Source organism: Musa acuminata, chromosome BXJ3-9 (genome assembly GCF_036884655.1).
Source record: "Musa acuminata AAA Group cultivar baxijiao chromosome BXJ3-9, Cavendish_Baxijiao_AAA, whole genome shotgun sequence".
Taxonomy (NCBI): Eukaryota; Viridiplantae; Streptophyta; class Magnoliopsida; order Zingiberales; family Musaceae; genus Musa; species Musa acuminata.
In genome coordinates this window covers 8,153,139-8,169,264 of record NC_088357.1, presented here as the reverse complement: position 1 = coordinate 8,169,264, position 16,126 = coordinate 8,153,139, and the positions used below count along the sequence as shown (strand labels likewise).

Genomic DNA, 16,126 nt, shown 5'->3' with positions numbered 1-16,126 from the left:
ACAATAACCCCATGCCATCAATATTATTAGTTCCTCGTTTCTTTTCAGTCTCACTTCATCTGCAAGACAATACATTTACCTTGTTAGACGGAAAGAAATTACAGTTGTTTTATCAAGCCTGTACTCATAGAACAATACAGTTTCAGGATGGAGAATCGATTTCGACAGCTCCTGCAAGCACCAAATCCATGAGGAGAGCAAAGGTCAAAGAGAATTGAGTCACTGATATCTGCAAAGAACCCGGCACTTGAGAACACTATCTTGAATGTAGAATCCTGGCATGACCATGATCTTAACTAGGCCCGGGATTTGTGCTGTCTTTCTGTCTACAGGAATGTCTTCCATGTAAAGAGGATCGAAGTTCTGATTCTCCTCAACTCGCAGGATCATCAATGGTGGGCCGAACGAGAAAGCGAGCAGGTGAAGCAACCATATGCATTTGGCAGCCACAAAGAAGCAGTGGAGGAGCTGTTCGGGCCATGCTCTTGAAGAATTTAGCAAGGAAACGATGCAGCTCATTTTTTGATCACAGAACCTGCTGAAATCTTCACTGTAGTACTTGGTCCCCTTGCGCAGTACCTCATTCCAACTCAAGTTCCGTAGTGAAATGAATGATGAGAAGTTCTCCTGGCGATCTTGCTGCGGATCTAGAAATTTTGGTGAGCCATTCTTCTGGAACACACAGTTCTCGAAATCCTGATACAAAGATTGGTTTATCAGAGCTTCCACATGGTGTAACAATGCTTTCGAGTGTTTATTACTGGGTGGTGCCATCTGGTGAGGCTGGAGAAGCGATTTCAGCTTCTCCATCAGTTCACAATCAGTCTCTTCGATTTGATGGATCAGCATCTCGCAGAACTGTTTGACGGATAGCCTGGCTTCTGATACCATCTGCAGAAAACCTTCCGCCATTACCTCGTGGCTGACGGTCATCGTGTTGTCTTTTATGCTGCCATTGAATTTTGTTCTCATCGGCAAACTAGGCCGGTCCAAAACCAGGGTATTCTTCGCATGCTTTGCCTGCTTTAAGGCCTTCTTCAACTCTTCACAGTATGTTTCTAAATTGACTAGCTTTTGTTGCAGCTCTCCCAGCGAAGACCTCATTTCTGAGACTTCTGCCAGTGCTGCGTCCCTGTTCTTGTTGGCTTTAAACACTTCCTTCTTCACCGATTCAAGTGAAAGCAATCCCCAGTCCTTCAAAAGCTGAGCCATGTCTTCGGATTCTACAGGGTTTGGCGACATCTCTGGCTTGGGTTTCTTCTTCAATCTGGGGAATAACCATGACAGGATAGGCCCTCTGTGCTTGGTGTGCGCATGTGTTGGTGGCTCTGAGTCATGCAATGATCCTACTATGCTCGTGACTGCCTTCAAGTTCTTATGCTCGATTTCGTATTCCCGATTGATGGTTGGAGGCTTGCATGCGTTGCATGTAGCGATGGTTTCGTATCCTGGACTGGTTCTACTACTAGAAGAATTGAGGGCATCAGCCACAAGAGAAGCTTGCAGATTGTGATTTACGCATGAGCTTCTCTTGGAGAAATGTTCAGTTGTAAAGCAAATGTTCCGCTCGCTGTAAGGGGAAGAATGTTCATTTCTAACTATGTTTACTGATTCATCTTGCTTGCCTTCTGCTGGCTTCATGGCTCTCCAGGTTCCTGATAAGCTTCGGTTTTCTGGATGGATACTGTGATAAGCTCGTAATGGCTCTTCTTCGTAACTCTGCCAAACATAGATAGACATTTTAAGTTTCAATTACAAAACAGGGGGAAAAACAGAAAATAAATAAAACAGTTTTAATGAAAAGTGTTGTTAGATTAGAATATGTTGAGATTTCAGATTCCTCGAGGCCATAATTCTATTCAGATCAGTAACAGAGTGAAGAATGTTCCCAATAATTGTTCACACTAAAAACATACATTCATATCTTAGTTTAGCCCTACTACTCTGCTGTGTTTTCGAGTTCATTGGGTATCAGATTCAAGTGAAAGAATGAGCAAACTATACTCATGGGAAAGAGTAAGCAATATCTTTATGGAGAAAACATCATAAAATGAAATCAACAATAAACCTATATCGAAGAGACCAGAGCCTACAGTAGTATTTGATTGATGGAAAAAATGAGAAAAATTATGAGACATTAAAACTCATTAGCCTAAGAATGCAATGTGATATGATCCATATTAAAATTATTATTAACTCAAGTGTGGATAATTAAAGTCCTCAACAAGATCCAAGCCTAAAAAGAGGAATCAAGAAGAACATATGTTCATAGCTAAGATACTCAAAGTTGGAAGTAAATGACACTCAATCCAGTTATCCCTGCTGTAAGATGAGACATGATTAATAATCAGAATAAAAAACAACCAGAGAAATTTACAGAGGAGGATCTTATTATTTTGCTTTTCATACATTTACTTGTTGGTGTAGTTATACTAGTTGGCAGTTCATTCATAATGAGAGTCTTAGCACTACAAGATGTCTCATCTCTAAGACAAATAAAATTTCTGCATGCCAAGGATGATGGATGTTGAGACAAAGAGGGAAGCATTGCTAGACACATCCTTCCTTGAAGAAGAAGAATAGCCACCACATATATAGAGTCCCTCCCAAGACAAAAGCATAAGGAAGTGTGAAGACCAAGCAGATTGCTCGTTGCAAGTGTGAAGACCTTCGAGAAACGAAATCTAAATTACCTCGCTATATTCCAAGATATCAAACATCAGAATCAGCAGAATACAACCCCAGAAAAGATCCTAGTGAACACGCATAGAGCAACCTGGAAGTAGTTCGCAGCCACATTCAAGAAACGAACAAGAAGGAACATACCAAGAAGCTCCAAAGGTTTTAATGGAAGTTAACAACGACGGAATCCACTTGAAATCCTCCAAAATATTTGTCGCGATACTAACATCAAGAATCCACCAAGGTCAAACCGAACGAAGAATCGATCGAAAGATTCACACCGAGTTAACGCGTTTATTAGAGACGAGGAAGCGAATGAAGCTAAAGGCTGAGGGCAGCAAGAATCCTCACAGGTGCGAAGACGGGGTAGTCTTCGGCCGTGGAGAGCGGATTAGAACGCCGCAAGAGAGAAGGGGAAGCACCGACGTGGGGGCCGAGGACGGCGGGGCTGCCAAGGTTGCTCCTTTGCAGCAGCGCCGCGTGCAGAGACCTCAGCTCCACGGCCTTGGCAATGGCGGCGTGGACATCCTCGTTCTGGGTCCCATGCGGCTGAGAAGAAGCGGTGGAAGAAGCCATGGCACCAAGAAGATATCGGAGAGCGGGGACTGAACTCAAAAGGGCATGGTGAGGTGGTCATAATACTCGAAGAGAAAACTATGGAAGAAGAGAGACAAGATTCGAGGAGGAGGAGACAAAGAAAAGAAGAAATGTAACGCTGGTTTACTCTCAGAGGTCAGAGGTGGTGGAGGATGAGCGCGGGGACCTTATATACATACGGAGGACAGCCTCTGTTCTTCTTCGTTCCTCGTGGAAGGGATGAAGAGAGGTTGTCTGCATGGGTGTCCGCAGCATTCGGTGTGTGTGTTTGCAGTTGAAATATGTCTCCTGCAATAATAATAATTATTTTTCTAATGACTAGATTGAATGAAGGTGTAAAAGATTTATAGATCAATGTAATCCGAATTCCATCAGATCGAAGAAGTTGATTTGAGGGCAGAATTGTGACAGTGATGCTGCTTGTTTTTTCGATTGATTGTTTCGGATAGCAACATGGAGTTACAGGTTAGAACCAGCACAAACATTCAGCACATAGGCCATCAATCGAGATCGGTTGCTCGATCTTGGCGTGATGTGACCAACAGGTCTGTTGGCACCTTTCTGCTAATATTACCGCAGCCGATTTGATGTTTGTGTCTGCAAACGAAATGGGCCAACAGCGCTGGGACTTTCTTTTTGGCAGCAATTGGCTAAGGGACAACTCTCCACCCAGGAAAAGCCAACAGGGCAAGGTGGGCGAAGTCCTCTCTCTCTCTCTAGCTGTGCTCCTTTGTTTGCTGCTGTGATCAACAAACAAATTAGATGGAATCAAGCACCAGTCTCGAGACGAAAAAGTAGGGCTGATAGCGATCGCAGAACATGATCTTGAATCTTAAGCTTCTTGGCATGCCTCAGATGCGTCAATCTCATGATGATTTCTTTATGCTTCAAAGCCACACGTAAATGAGATCAAGGTACATGAAAAAGATGCTGACGAGCTTCTCCATGGTTCACAGGTCTCAACACTGTATGACCGACCATAGGCTTCTCTATGGTTTCCTGTCACGGTGTTTCACACCCAATGCTGGCTCAGTTGCAGCTATGATTACAGACCTGACCTTCCTTGCCTAGAGGCTAAACTTGTTCGTTCCTCCAAAGTCGATGGCTACTCGATTCCGGTACAGTCTTCATCATCATAACCTGAAACGGGGGAAGCTTAATGTCATGGCAACATCAATGCATTCTGGCACATGTTCTGCAGCATCTTTTTCCATGTTACTCTCTGGGAAATGACACTACCATGAAGCTCATCTGGTCGGAGAAAAGCATGGCCGAAGGAAGAAAGGCCAAGTGTCTTCCAACCAGGTCCTCACACATACCGGATCATATCTGAAATGACAATAACATGAAGAAGGCTTTCAATCACATCTAACCTCTAGAACAATTTTTTTTTCTTGTTTTCACAGGGTAAGAATGCCTGTTAGCATGTGACTGTCCACTGTATAAAAAAGATAGAGAATGTTCAGAAGGATTGATTGCAAGGAATGGAACTAAATAATAAAATATGAAGCACAGAGGAGGAGATGTGCCGATATCAGCAAGTACAATGCTGTAGTAAATTTCTTTCACGTAACTTTCAAGGAGTAATCTCTCCAGAAACTGCATACCTGCGATAATGGCCGAGTTATTCTTCAGGTTCAAGTTGATGGGTGGCTCCAAAGAACGATTGTGGTGAGGCTGGCAACTGATAGCTAGGAGACATCTGCATAGCCATCCAAAACACAAGTCATTCTCTCTCTCTCTCTCTCTCTCTCTCTCTCTCTCTCTCTTCAGAAACACAAATACAACAAGAATAAAGTAGGCCTATTATCTTGATATTATAAACATAACTCCGACCAAGGCAATAGATGATGGACCTTTGTTTAACTCAACTAGCAGAAGAATGTCACAAGAAATGATGGTTGTCAAGGCACATCCAAATATACAGCTATTTTGTGGAACTAGAGACAATAGTTACACGCAGATGCTTCCTTGCTGCATTGCCATCATGTGCTGCCCTCTTCCTTTTGGTAATTCCATAAACAAGTGATAAGAATTGATATTACAGTAGGCCTGCGGTGGTTCCAAGATCATGAGTCACTTTCAAGCATTGTATCAGTTTTCTTCTGATGAAATAAAAAGGATTTGATGGTGAATAGAAAGTGACAAAGCACCTGCCACCAAGGGTTTGGTTGTCTTCAAGTTCAGGCACCCACTCCTTCCCCTCTCGGTTGAGATAGAAGAACACTGCATCCTGTTGATGGAGAGAAATGAGAAGGTTGCTGCACCCAGTTGTCAGTGCTTAGCATGCATGGCCGTCATACCAAAAACCCACAGGTGACAGGAAAGCTGAAATATCTTCTCGATATGCAATTGGATGCCATTAAGTCTGCAGACCTGTCATCCTCTGCAAATGAAAGCAGCACAAGTGATGACCACCCTGAACAAGGCTGAGACCCACCGAAGCCTTGCTTCAATCAAGGAGTGATAGGGGTTAGTGGGGACCAGCATGGCAGGACAAACTATTTTAGAGATCGAAAAATTTTTATTTCCTTTTTTTTCATTGTTGAATTAAAACATAATACTCATGTCATAAGCTTTGGTTAACAGCAATTATCATCTTTCTTAAACATATTTAGAAGGACGCCATCACAAGATCAAATCCTACTTGTACACTTCTTAATTAGACTTTATTTTCTTGTATTTGAGACATTAATATATTTGACAATGTGGCAGTACAAGAATTCATGTCGCTTCACTTCTTTGAGAAATTCAAGATCCTGAAGTTGCTTATAGAAAATCCTAAACCATGTGGAAGTAAAAGACACAATAAGACTGTATGACTTGTATATCTACAAAACAATTAAGTAAATAGCCCTACAAGCTCAAAGAATATATTCATAGTGATAATGATGGTAGAAGACAAACTTGGAGAAACATTATCTTCAACGTAACCAAAAACAAAACCAAGTTTTACATTCAGATGGAACACAGGATGAAAGATCAAGAGGGGATCACAAGCATAAACAAACCAAATTAATATTCATGACAAGATAATAGCACAAACAAGACTTGTTAGTAGATAAGTTGAACATAATAGAAGCAGAAACTAACAACCTATATGGATAAAAATAAACATCAGGATTACTAAAACAAAACTGATAAGATAATCCGGCTCCAGCCACTATTCATGAACACAACCTAGCTCCTCCAGAAAACAACAGATAGTCACTGCTTCTAACAATCCCATCACCATTAGTATGTAAGATGAGATGCTTATGGCTGCCTTTAGTTGTATTCCGTGGCCTACATGGGAATGATTGCATGGTTTTCTAGGAGTTTGGTCCAAGGTTTAGCACAATCTGACATATCCAACAATGTATAATTATTTTCTACATATATGCTGCACACAACACGAATAACCCTAGGATTTTCCAACGGTTATTGGCAATGATGTCTGGGACCATATCGTTTCCTCCCGACCGTTGTCATTTATAACCTAACAAAATTGAAAAAGAGTGTAACTTCTTTACAAAAGCAGTCGCTTTTTTGGCATTTAAATAAAATGGATTCTCTTTGTATTTGTTCAGAAGCAGCAGTTCAAATTTCAAGCATCCAAGACCAGCAAGCTACAAACATAATGAAAAATAATGTAACAGCTGCTCTGTTTCTAAAAGCATGTAATTTGCGTCTTCTATAAGTAAGTCAACAATACCTGATAGAAGAAATTCTCTGGTTCTTGCACTGCATAGGCCTAATCGATCCACTTGTAAAATCCTCTAAATTCAAAGACCTAGCATGAAGCAAAAAGCCATCTTGTGAAGATTAAAATTCCATTTTTTAAGAATACCGAAAAAAAAGCCATCAGTTCAATTGCCAGTTTGATGTCTATGGTCCATGGGAAATCAATAATCAATCTAAGGTTTACGGAACCCATAGAACTCAAGCTTCATTTCAGGTTTGTTGCTTGCTTTACTACCTCCTCCATCGATAGATATCTTAAGGAGTCGTCAGTCCAAGCATCAATTTTCTTTTGTTTGATATGTGCACTTTGTTCAAGAAGCCCAAACGTAACAACCACAAGAAAATTCATATTTTGACGCTTGATGCATTCTAAATTATGTTAGGTAAAACGAGTATCACATGCAAAGTTTGTTTGGAAGTATGAGAACATTGTCTTCTACTAAGAAATTGAATTAGCAATTCCCATGTGAATTCTACAGGAGGAGAAACTTAGAACAATTCAAAGAAAGGCGACTGGTTGCTTTGACAAACTTAAGAAGGGGAGAAATTTATCACAGCTTTAAGCATGCTGCAGTCGCAAAATTCCTACTTCCTCAAAGCAGGATTCAAATCGGCGGCAAATAGATCTAACGCAAGCAGCAGCGAGGGCTTCGTTAAATCGGCGCAGCAAGCAGAACATTAGACAAGTCCACCAAGAGATTCCCTACAGATCTAACAGACGAGAGGAAAATGAAGAAGAAGAAGAAGAAGAAGCAGCAGCGCAGCAAGGAACAACGACAACAGGTTCGTTAGGCTACCAAAGGGCTTGGCGACGTCCGAATCGCCGCTATCATCGCCGCCAGGCAGCGCGCACTGCTCTGAACCCGTCGGGCTCAAGTAATCGAGGGAAAATTAGGGTTTCTCATTTGCGTAGCGGTCTTCTCGTTCACGTGATTAGCACGCGAGCTGTAGTCAGGGACTCTGTTCTTGTCAGGTAAACTAAAATAGAATAAGAGGGGTTGAGTAACTCATTATATTTACGCTCTCGGCTTCTGAGATGTGAGGCAGCAACAAAAACACCCCTTTGCCAACAATTCACTGCTTGATGGTTCTGTGGAGATACCACTCCACAAAAGGGAAGGAATGAAGCAAAGAGGCTCCATGTATCACAATATCTGTGGATTAAAGACAAAGTTCCGGTCAATATGAACAGTGATCACCATATGAGAAGACACCACATGCATGAGAGATTGCACAAAGTCGGGAGTGCCATGGAACAAGCTGGGAGTTGAGGCTCACATCTTTCTGTCGATAACAATGCACTCTACAGCAAGCAGATGTTGTCCAATAAACAACGATTTGAACAAGATTACAAACGACCTGGAAGGATTTATCCTAACCATCACCAAGAAGATAAGAGACCATGAAAGACAAAAAACTCGTTCAGACACAATAGGATTTGAGGCCTTAATCAGTGACTCAACAGCTTCTAATCACGGTAACAATACATCATTAGCGACCAGTTCAAACCATAACTAGATCTCACAAAGCAATAGAAAACAAATAAGAGAAGAAAGAAATGCATAACATGAAGACTGATCGACACAGGTAGAGTTGGAGGAACACCATAGCATGAGTTGACGATCGACCAAAATACTGATCCTCGCTCTTGCTTTCTGATGAAGACTCGGGTTTCAATAGCTTTGCCACTACATTGTCTCAGGGGCGAACAAGTTCTCCAAACAAAAAGCTTCTCATAACATGCTATCGGTCCTTGCTGGCAATCTCCTGAAGAAGTTGAGCGGTACTGAGGGAAGCCTGTGCCGGAACCTTGGGTGCCTCAGCACGTAAAAGCCTGTGAGGAGGGCGACAACCTGGAATGGCGTTACATAGAGCACAATGGCAGCAGCAAGGCAAAAGATCAAAAAGAGAGCAGTCGCTCTTGGATCTCGCCAGCTCAACAGGGACTGAAATCTCTCCCCCTGTGTAGCCAGGTCTCCAACCACAGTTTGCACCCTTCCAGCAACGCTCCTTAATCGATCGTACCTCATCCTCACAATTTCAGGTGGTCTCGATGTAGGAAATGTATCGAATTCCTCGTCAAGCTCATCAGGATGGGCAGTGTCTGCATGTGATAGTCGAGTGTCCATGTGAGGAGGCTTCCTTGGCCGCCATCGGTAGTACCATACTCCAATCAGAAACAAGTAGAGGAACATTGTTGGAAGTATCAGTTCCGGATATAGAACCAGTATTACGTAGAGAACATGTATAAGTACGGTCGTTATGGGGTTCTTCCAAAGGCATATCTGGCCAAACCATCTTCCGGTCGCAATCAAACCACTCAAAACATTAATAATTCGAAAGAAATTAGCTTTGCTCCTCCTCATGCTCCACATATGGGAGCCGACATCCAACATATATTCCACAACCTCCTTTCTCAGCGGCGGCTCTGCACGACCCAACCTGGTTGACACTATCTGAGTGGACTGGTGCCTCAAGTAGTCAAGCTGGGTAACAGTCAAAGGATGTAGGTAATGCATCTTTGGCAGCAGTGGCCTAGAATAAGTATGCAGCATATTAAGCAGAGAGGAACAGGAGAATCGAACAGCCAAGTGAACTTCTCCCATCTTCTTAACCCCTGTTGTATGCAAAACCAGAAGGGGGTACGAATGTGTGTAGACTTTATCAGTCTCTAGCGTAGAAAGTCGAATTCGTACCTTGCCAATTCTGTTATCTTTTGCACCATTTGCCTTGTCTCCACCCTGTAAGTGGCAGTTGTCGAACACGCCAACTGTGATTACAGTACATGGGTCATATACCTCCCAAGTGTATTGCTCATTCCATTTCGGACTAAAACTGTCAATGATCGTTCTAGTACGAACCCATTTCTGCCCATATTTAGCTACACAATACGCATCAGTAGTTCCACGCCCATCCTTAGTCTTCATCGGGAGCAATCCCTGGGCAGTCAATATACCTAGCTCTAGGATACCAATGCTTGGCTTCCACAGTTGTTTCGCAGTGGGCCTAAGATCACTGCTATAGTGGGTGGACTCATCCAAAACATGGTATCCACCATCCAAACATAACCTTAGATGAATTCGACTAGCAAATTTCACCTCCTTCTTCTGCTCACCATCAGCTGCCACATGCTTCTCCAGGTGATACCACCTTGAATTGATTATCCTACAGTCAAACCTCCGCTCCACCTTCTGCAGATGAATAACAGCCTTCCCCAACACCTCGTCCTTGTTAGGCCCGATTCTCTCTTCTACACTTAGGATCAAATGTTCTTCGAATGGTTCTGCTACAACAAACATCAAATCCTCATTCCACAAAGGGTTCGGGCACCTGCTTGGTGAAATCCTGGTCCTAAGTGTTTGATTGCCAATAGTAGCTTTAACAAAGACTTCTGGGAATCCTGGCTTTGCATTGAGCAGCAAATCTTGGGCTTCGATGATGTTAACTCTCACATACCAAAGCTTGGGAGAGAGGTATACCTTCGATCTGATGTTTGCAAGGCCATCACCGGGAACTGTTGCAGCATCAGAGTGCCACGCATCCGGGAACGCCTCATCCGCCTGTGTACCCATCCAAACAGCTAGCATCAGCTCTCCCTTTACCTTCTCCCCCTTGCGATCTTCCAATCTGTACCACTGTGGTGCCAACGGGCTATCTGGCGGAACTCTTTTCGGAATCTCATTCAGATCAAACAAAACCATTCCCATGAAATCATCCTTCACGAAATCCTTGTCCTTGACCACGACCTCCACCACAGAAGCTTGGATCCGATCTTTTGAGAAAGCAAACACTTGGTTCCATTCAGGATTCGTCTTCTTCTCGAAATGGCGAGTGGTGCCTTTGTAGTTACCAAGTTTTACCTCCACATAGGGATCACAGCTTCCCGTAACATCCTTAGCTGGTAGATCCTTGGCTTTCACAACACGAACATAGAGGTACTGCATCTGCTCAACGAGGTCATACGTGTTGGTGAGCTTATCGCCGCCACCAAGTCCTCCGCCACCAAGGCGGGGGGCTGTCTCCTTCAAGGAGAAGTCCTCCTGAGGCAGCGGGAATGGCCTCTGCATCTTCTAAAACTGATGGCAAAAGAAGCAGCGTTAAATCTTTAGATTGTACAACTATGTGTAAACATTTTAGATATTAAGAAAACATGATTCCAGCCATGAACTCAAATAGATACAGCCGTTTGGCATCTGAAGGTTAAACCACATCAGAATCCAGGAGACCTCCGGGGTACGAGGAAGATCCGAACAGAGGGCATCTACAAAATGTTACAAAAGCAAACTCGAAACCGCGACTTTTGCAGAGGAAACAACCGGGTGCCTGTCACAAGAAAGCATCTACAAACGGAGGCTTATGTACTGCAAGCTCTAAACTTCAGAAGAGGAAGAGCCCTAACTTTTTTAACTCGGAGAAATTTAGTGCATGACGATCAAAATGTGGAGCGACCGATTTCAAATCTTGGATGGTTTTTGTTCCAAACCCAGGCATGAAGACCCCAGAAAACCACAAACTTGTACATGTGAAAAGAAAAACAATCTTCATTACTTGGAACTTGGAAGAAACAGAAACAAGCAAATCCATCACATTATAGGGAAAAATCGATCTTTTTGAGTTCTAAACGAAGAAAGTTGACGAGACCAAGGTGCGAAGCGAAGAAAGAACCATAGGAAAAGCTACAACCTTTAGCAACGTAAAATGCCGTAACCAGCAGGAGTGATCCAACGTACCTGACGGAAAATACAAGGGAGGGGAAGACAGAGGAGGAGGAGGAGGAGGAGGTTGGAGGACCTCAGATGCAACCAGAAGGCGTAGAAGAGACCGACTCGCCGATCCTCCTCATCTCGATGATGTAAATGGAAGGTTCGGCTCCATTACATTTACTGATCACACTCTCTCGCTCACTCCCTCGGTGTCTAATCTCTTTTCAGTGGCTCAGTGGGTGAGACCAAGAAAGAGATCTGAATCCACAAGAGAGGGTGGTGGGAGACACGAAAAAGGAAGGGACAAGCGCAGCAGAGGCTGGCGCACCCCACGACACACCACACCACACTACTGTCTCGGCTTACAGCATTATAATAACCATCATTGTTACTGCCACTGCGTGGCTCTTTAAACAAGACTCATGTTCCTCGGGAGAATGATATTTTACTGGTGCGGTGCAGGGAACCCGAGGCGAACGTGGGCGGAGACCGCGATCGGGCGGTTGTCACGTGCCCCTCCCCGCTGGCGTCTCCAACTCCAGCTGCAAACCACCATTTTCCAGCCTCTTCTCCATTTTGTATCATCTTACGTACATCGCATAGATTATGAGAATATATTAAACTAGTGAACCTAAAAACAGAAAAAGGGAAGCTAAATTATGCTTTTTGAAGAGCTTAAAATACCTACTGTTATGTCACACTGTACGCTTTTCTTTTCAACAGTCCGTTCCCCATCAATTACCAAAGTGAGTAACTCAATTAAGTCTCATCGTTTTGAAGGGCGGTCCATGTGGTCCAACTAAGTAGTAGCACTTTCTCGTGATCATATACAAATGTTGCGTGAGCTACCCATTTTGCAACCCCGCGACGCTTCTTATTACTCCTTTCAAACCGCCTGATGGCGGAAAGTTTCATCAGAAAGAGGGAGAGGTGAGACGTGTCAGGTTGCCAACACGATTGCAGCCTTTTCTCTCCGTCTTGGCACGCACAAAAGCCAGTCCATTAATGCTCCATTGCTAGGTTCGTAGGTTTTTCTACCCTTTTAATTCTCTCTCTCTCTCTCTCTTTTATTTCTCCCCCTTTTTGTCGAGGGTTATCATAACCAGGCCGCAGCGGGCCGTGGGGCCATCTGCAGTGTCTTTTTGTTGTCCCCCAGTTGTCCTTTTCACCCTTCTTTTGCTACCTTTTGTTTTGGCTTTTGGCCATCGTCTCCCTTTACTTCTTCTCTCCAACTTTAATTTCCCTTGTGAACACTGTGCATCATCATAGATGCATCACGAGGGTTACATGCCTTCGTAGTCATCTGCACCGTAAAACATTAGACCGGTCATCCACAGGGGCACGCCTCAGCTGTGGAACACACCATTCTTCTCTCACAGCATGGAGACGAGAGGTCAGGCCACAGCAGCTTCCCTTTAAGATAGCCATTGACTGGGTGCTGAACCATGTAAGCCCACCCAGTGCATTGTTGAGCTACTCATTGGATTCAAAACTGGCCAGTGAAACACCATAGCTCTCTTGTAATGTCAAGTGTGCACTCTCTCACCAGACCAGAAGATACACCGACCTTCTCTTACCTTTTGGTCAATCACAGCCAAATATTGGAAATAATTGTCCATTCGATGTCCATCGGTCATCGTCAACTCTCTGTCTCGACCCTGCTTTGCTCAGACAGTAACTTGCCATTTTCTGCACTCTTCCACATGCCTCTATTTGTAGCTGATGATCAAAGCTTAGGCCTACCACACATCACCAACATACCAAATTAATTTCCACCCAACCTTTCTCAAAACCTCCAAAATCTAAAAACCTAAACGGCAACTTGGACTGAATAATTGCAGCTGTATCTAAGAGAGTAATTGCATGGCAAGAGAGCTATAGTGAGTACAGTGTGGCTTCTGACCTGAGGCAATAATTTCTGGAAGCCGGTCAACAAGGATGGGACATCTGCGAAGAGGCTCTCTGCAACATAACTCATTGATGATGAGGCTGCGAAATAATTCAGAAAACATAAGTAAATCCAGGTTTGCTAAACCAATTGCTAGCCAGAAGGGTGTCAATATTGTCACTGGGATGAGCATCATGCTAAGAGTCCGGCAATAGCACCATTCTCCGATTGATATTTAAGGTCTACTCGCCACCAATGGCTGGGATTTTTCAACATATGCTCTGAGAAGTACCATATTGCTGTGTGTATCACCTGCACACTAGGGACAGAAATTGAGTCTCTTGGTTACAAAAAAAGGGGTCAGATCGGGTAAATTTAAACAAAGTTCTATGATCTCAAAGTAATTTTCCTTGTAGAATCTGACATGACTAAATAATATATAAAAAAGCAACTGTTGTTACACTATGTCGTTTTATAGGCAATCATAGATTCACAAAACTAAAGCTTTCATTAGACAAGACAACCAAACAGTCATAAGGCCATCATACTTTGGTTTTCCCAAATTTTCCTAGAAACTAAGGTAAAGGATCTAGGCAGGCATGAAGAAGCAACATTGCATCCACAAAAAGAGTTGAAGAGAAACAAATGAATTCAATCCTTCATCCATCATGCAAATGGAACAATATGAGGGTCATAAAGCAATCTATAATGAGAAATGCAATGTTTCAACAACGCGCAGCACTGTCAATCAGAGAAGTTTGGTATACAGAGAAATAAAAAAGTCCTCTAAATAGGATGAAGAACTAAAAGTGGAAACACGTTGCGAATTTATCCAGACATTTCAAGTTCCAAGGCAGTGAAGAACAAAAGGATGAAGATAACGAAGGCATTATCATGCAGTTGATCTTGAATCAATACGATTGTAATCATAACTGATACTTTAGTTTAGAACAACTATTAATGATTATCCATCAGCCACAAGGACCACAGTTCTCGTTTATCTCCTCGATCCAATGTGTATCTTCCAAAGAAATGCACGAGTAACTTGATTTTACCCAAGAATATGCCATAGCATAGGCTACACTGCATGAAACCTTGATTCTACACATTAAACTGCACATTCAAATACTTCAGCTCAGGGGAAGAATGATGAGACCCATACGACCTTAGAGACCACCATGACATTCTTCCCCTTCCAATCTGGAACTGTGAGCATGAGTAACAATGCAAACATGCTGTTACATTGAAGTGCCAAATGGTACCATGCATGCAACCATCTAAATTTTCATGCAAGGAAAAGAAGGCACAAGTTAGCATCACCTCGTTCAGAAAAACAAAAAAGAAAAGGAATCGGAATGATATCATAGAAACTATAAAAACAACATGCTGGAATGAAAAAGGCAATTGATTTAAACTTTTCCATAATAGAAGCTAAATTTATGAAGTGCTGAAAGGAACATTGATGACGCATTTCTTTAACTAGCATACTTTAGTCATTAGCATTATTATCTGCCACAGATCGGATCAATATCTATTACAGAATAGAAATGAGTTTATTTCCTATCAGTATATGTAACTTACAAATCATGTAGAAACAAATTAAAGTAATATCTCCACGGAGAGATTATTAACAAAGATTGCCATTAATTAAAGGAGTCCACGTTCAAAAATGCTTTTTTTTCCATCCAGTGGGTTTATCTCTTCCCGTGGTTTGCCCTAAACTAAAGCAGATCAAGAAATTTGAACCTCAATTAAAAGTCAGAGTATCGGAAAGATGATAAAGAAACCAAATGTAACAATCAGAACGCATCACCTCACAGTTCCAAACCCATTATCACGTAGATGTGGGAAATAATACCACTTCAAAACAAAACAATAAAAGAATAATCTTGACGGCATTGGGCACCGTCCACATAAACATACCAGATCGAACAACAGAGAAAATAATTAGTCGACGTTAAAAAAACCAATCTGCTGATTTAGAGAAAAAGGAGATCAGAAGGGTTTCGCGCCAAGAGAGGACTGTTCTCAATCGGAAGGAAGAGAAAAGGGTCTCCGTCTCTTAATCCTTTCAAATAACGAGAACTGGAACACATCTAATACGAGAGGGAAGAAGTTGCTACTGCTACTAATATACACGTACCAGCGCACCGGCTGCGATTGGTTGGGGGGTCTTTGTCGGCCAAGAAGACGAGCAGGTTTGGCTGATCCGGTGCAAGCGGGGAGCTCTCAGCCGATTCCGAGTTGAGGGATCCCCCGAAACCGGAGACGACAGCGTCCACGGTCTTGAAGGTCATCCTTCCCCCCCTTTTTTCCTTCTCGATTCTGGGTCTCTCGTCTAGACCGCTGAACCATGGGATCGACGACAAAAAGAAACTAGACGATATGAATATCAATCAAGCAAAGAAGGCACGAGAACGAGAGAGAGAGAGAGAGAGAGAGCTCCATAAAAAAGACTTTAAGATTGGCGAAGAAGAAACAAGATGATCAGACAGCGGGTGATTGCCACAGTTAATGACGCGTCGTCGCCACT

General features: G+C 42.9%; 2 protein-coding genes across 18 annotated transcripts; both read right to left on the bottom strand.

The window, feature by feature from the left end:
• Positions 1–127: 127 nt before the first annotated feature.
• On the bottom strand, positions 128–8,012 carry LOC103997725 (IRK-interacting protein-like). 16 transcript variants are annotated; one of them, XM_065167537.1, is made up of 10 exons: positions 7,800–8,012; positions 7,558–7,713; positions 6,974–7,051; positions 5,656–5,729; positions 5,433–5,512; positions 5,136–5,331; positions 4,887–4,981; positions 4,519–4,608; positions 3,034–4,419; positions 128–1,719 (listed from the first exon to the last, which is right to left on the bottom strand). In XM_065167537.1, exons 9-10 carry the CDS (start codon positions 3,256–3,258, stop codon positions 220–222), a joined length of 1,725 nt encoding a protein of 574 aa, XP_065023609.1. In that variant the 5' UTR covers positions 3,259–4,419; positions 4,519–4,608; positions 4,887–4,981; positions 5,136–5,331; positions 5,433–5,512; positions 5,656–5,729; positions 6,974–7,051; positions 7,558–7,713; positions 7,800–8,012; the 3' UTR covers positions 128–219. The 16 variants fall into 16 exon arrangements, 14 of the variants coding, with proteins under 14 accessions (XP_065023609.1, XP_065023607.1, XP_065023608.1 ...); XM_065167535.1 differs by having other exon boundaries at positions 5,583–5,725; XM_065167536.1 differs by having other exon boundaries at positions 5,656–5,725.
• A 388-nt stretch (positions 8,013–8,400) lies between these two features.
• On the bottom strand, positions 8,401–15,953 carry LOC135649696 (FT-interacting protein 7-like). Of its 2 annotated transcripts, XM_065168363.1 has the most exons (5): positions 15,737–15,953; positions 13,609–13,912; positions 12,394–13,444; positions 11,733–12,290; positions 8,401–11,078 (listed from the first exon to the last, which is right to left on the bottom strand). In XM_065168363.1, exon 5 carries the CDS (start codon positions 11,067–11,069, stop codon positions 8,736–8,738), a length of 2,334 nt encoding a protein of 777 aa, XP_065024435.1. In that variant the 5' UTR covers positions 11,070–11,078; positions 11,733–12,290; positions 12,394–13,444; positions 13,609–13,912; positions 15,737–15,953; the 3' UTR covers positions 8,401–8,735. The 2 variants fall into 2 exon arrangements, with proteins under 2 accessions (XP_065024435.1, XP_065024434.1); XM_065168362.1 differs by lacking the exons at positions 12,394–13,444; positions 13,609–13,912; positions 15,737–15,953 and having other exon boundaries at positions 11,733–12,343.
• Between the last annotated feature and the right edge of the window lie 173 nt (positions 15,954–16,126).

What these genes read in the sequence shown, in the direction of transcription:
- LOC103997725 (XM_065167537.1), bottom strand. Translation starts at nt 3,258, where the DNA reads ATGGCTTCTTCCACCGCTTCTTCTCAGCCGCATGGGACCCAGAACGAG. An exon ending in ACTACCCCGTCTTCGCACCT is followed by an intron (nt 1,720 to 3,033) that starts GTGAGGATTCTT and finishes TATGTTTGGCAG; the next exon opens with AGTTACGAAGAAGAGCCATT.
- LOC135649696 (XM_065168363.1), bottom strand. Translation starts at nt 11,069, where the DNA reads ATGCAGAGGCCATTCCCGCTGCCTCAGGAGGACTTCTCCTTGAAGGAG.